Source organism: Eimeria mitis, genomic scaffold (assembly GCF_000499745.2).
Source record: "Eimeria mitis Houghton genomic scaffold, Emh_scaff1190, whole genome shotgun sequence".
NCBI lineage: Eukaryota > Apicomplexa > Conoidasida > Eucoccidiorida > Eimeriidae > Eimeria > Eimeria mitis.
The window spans coordinates 4,328-6,397 of record NW_013568107.1 but is presented as its reverse complement, the minus strand read 5'-3'; the positions used below and the strand labels follow the sequence as shown (position 1 = coordinate 6,397).

At 56.6% G+C, this 2,070-nt stretch overlaps 1 protein-coding gene across 1 annotated transcript in view; it reads right to left on the bottom strand.

Moving 5' to 3' along the window:
* Positions 1-2,070, bottom strand: part of EMH_0031530 (HIT zinc finger domain-containing protein, putative) — a gene marked incomplete at both ends in the record, with an annotated part of 5,614 nt that overhangs the window by 1,185 nt on the left and 2,359 nt on the right. Inside the window, 3 exons of the mRNA XM_013494527.1 lie at positions 3-283; positions 614-663; positions 1,112-2,065. Of these exons, the coding sequence (XP_013349981.1) occupies positions 3-283; positions 614-663; positions 1,112-2,065 (1,285 nt within the window). The remainder of the gene's footprint in view (positions 1-2; positions 284-613; positions 664-1,111; positions 2,066-2,070) is intronic.

Below are 2,070 nucleotides of genomic sequence, written 5' to 3'. Positions count from 1 at the left end.
CTGCTGCTGCTGTTGCTGCTGCTGCTGCTGCTGTTGCTGCTGTTGCTGCTGCTGCTGCTGCTGCTGCTGCGGCGGCATTGCGTAGCGCGACTCTTCAAGAGGGAAGCCCCGTCCTTCTACTGCGCCTTCTTCTAGCTGCTGTGGTTGCTGCTGCTGCTGTTGCTGCGGTTGCTGCTGCTGCTGCTGCTGCTGCTGCTGCTGCTGCATGCATTCCGGTGGAGGGGGAGGAGGCTGACGAGGCGGCAGGCGGGAGGGGGGGCCCCCTCTGCAGGGCGGCGGCCAGCTGCAGCAAACAGACAGCAGCAGCAGCAGCAGCAGCAGCAGCAGCAGCAAGTGCAAATACTGTTACAGCTGCAGCAGCTGCAGCAGCTGTAGCAGCAGCAGCTGCTGCAGACAGCAGATAGAGGAGGACGTAGCAACGATAGCAGCAACAACTGCAACGCCGTATGTAGCAGCTACTGAAGCAGCAGCAGCAGCAGCAGCAGCAGCAGCAGCAGCAGCAGCAGCAGCAGCAGCAGCGAGGACGCCAGCAGCAGCAGCAGCAGCAGCAACAGCAGCAGCAGTACTAGCAGTAGCAGCAGCAGCAGCAACAGCAGCAGCAGCAGCAGTTTACCATGTGTATCTGCTGAGGTCCTCAGGCAGCGCCACTATAATATCCGGATGCTGCAGCACACAGCAACACAGCAGCAGCAGCAGCAGCAGCAGCAGCAACAGTAACAGCAGCAGCAGAAGCAAGAGCAACAGCAACAGTAGCACCAGCAGCAGCAACAGCAACAGGAGAAGCAACAGCAGCAGCAACAGCAGCAGCAACAGCAGCAGTCACAGCAGCAGCAACAACAACTGTAAAACTAGTAACATCAGCAGCAGCAGCAGCTGCTGCAGCAACAGCAGCAGCAGCAGCAGCAAGATAGCAACTAACAAAAATACAAACAACAAAAGCAACAAACAAAAAACGAGAAAAAGAAAATAAAAAAGCAAACAGTAAATGTAAAAGAGGAGAGGAAAATACTAAGGATAATCTAACTAATTAAATATTCTGCTGCTGCTGCTGCTGCTGCTGCTGCTGCTGCTGCTGCTGCTGCTGCTGCTGCTGCTGCTGCTGCTGCTGTACCTCAACGACGGTGGTTTGCTGCAGACATTCACAGAGCGACAAATCCCAAGGCAGCAGATAAGCAGAGAGAAGCTTCTTGCTACCACCTGCTGCTGCTGCTGCTGCTGCTGCTGTTGCTGTTGCTGCTGCTGCTGGTGTCTTGTCTGCTACTCCTGCTGCTGCTGCTGTTGCTGCTGCTGCTGCTGCTGAGGGGGCGGGGTGCTGCAGATCGACGCCTGCATGCGCTGCTGTTAGCGGCAGCAGGAAAACAAATCCCTTTGCTGCTGCTCCTTCTTCTTCTGCAGCAGCAGCAGCTGCTGCTGCTGCTGGTGCTTCTTCTGTTGCTGCTGCTGCTGTTTCTGTTGCTGCTGCTGCTGTTTCTGTTGCTGCTGCTGGCGATTCAGTTGCTGCTGCTGCTGCTGCTGCTGCTGCTGCAGGCAGCAAGGGACCAAGAGCACCCCGCTGCAGCAGCTTATCTTCTTTTGGTTTTTCTTCTTCACACCCTAAGCGTCTCAGAGCGCGTTGCTGCTGCTGCTGCTGCTGCAGCAGCAGCTTGCTGCAGTGCTGCTGCAGCAGCAACGCATGCTGCTGCAGCGGTTTGTCTTCGCGCAGCAGCAAAGACAAACGGCCAGCAGCAGCAGCAGGCAAACGGAAGCAGACATCCCAACATATTACACCATCACCACCCCTCTTGTGCTGCTGCTGCTGCTGCTGCTGCTGCTGCTCTTGCTGCTGCTCTTGCTGCTGCTCTTGCTGCTGCTCCTGCTGCTGCTGTGCAGCAGCAGATGCATCGTTAACGACCGTCAGCTGCTGCTGCGAGTCTTCATCTCCGCTGTCCTTCTCTTCTTGTTCTTGCTGCTGCTGCTGCTGCTGCTGTTGCTGCTGCTGCTGCTGCTGTTGCTGCTGTTGCAAGTCGATACCTTGGCTCTCTTCTGTCTGTGTTTGCTGCTGCTGCAGCTCCTGCTGCTTTTCCTGCTGCT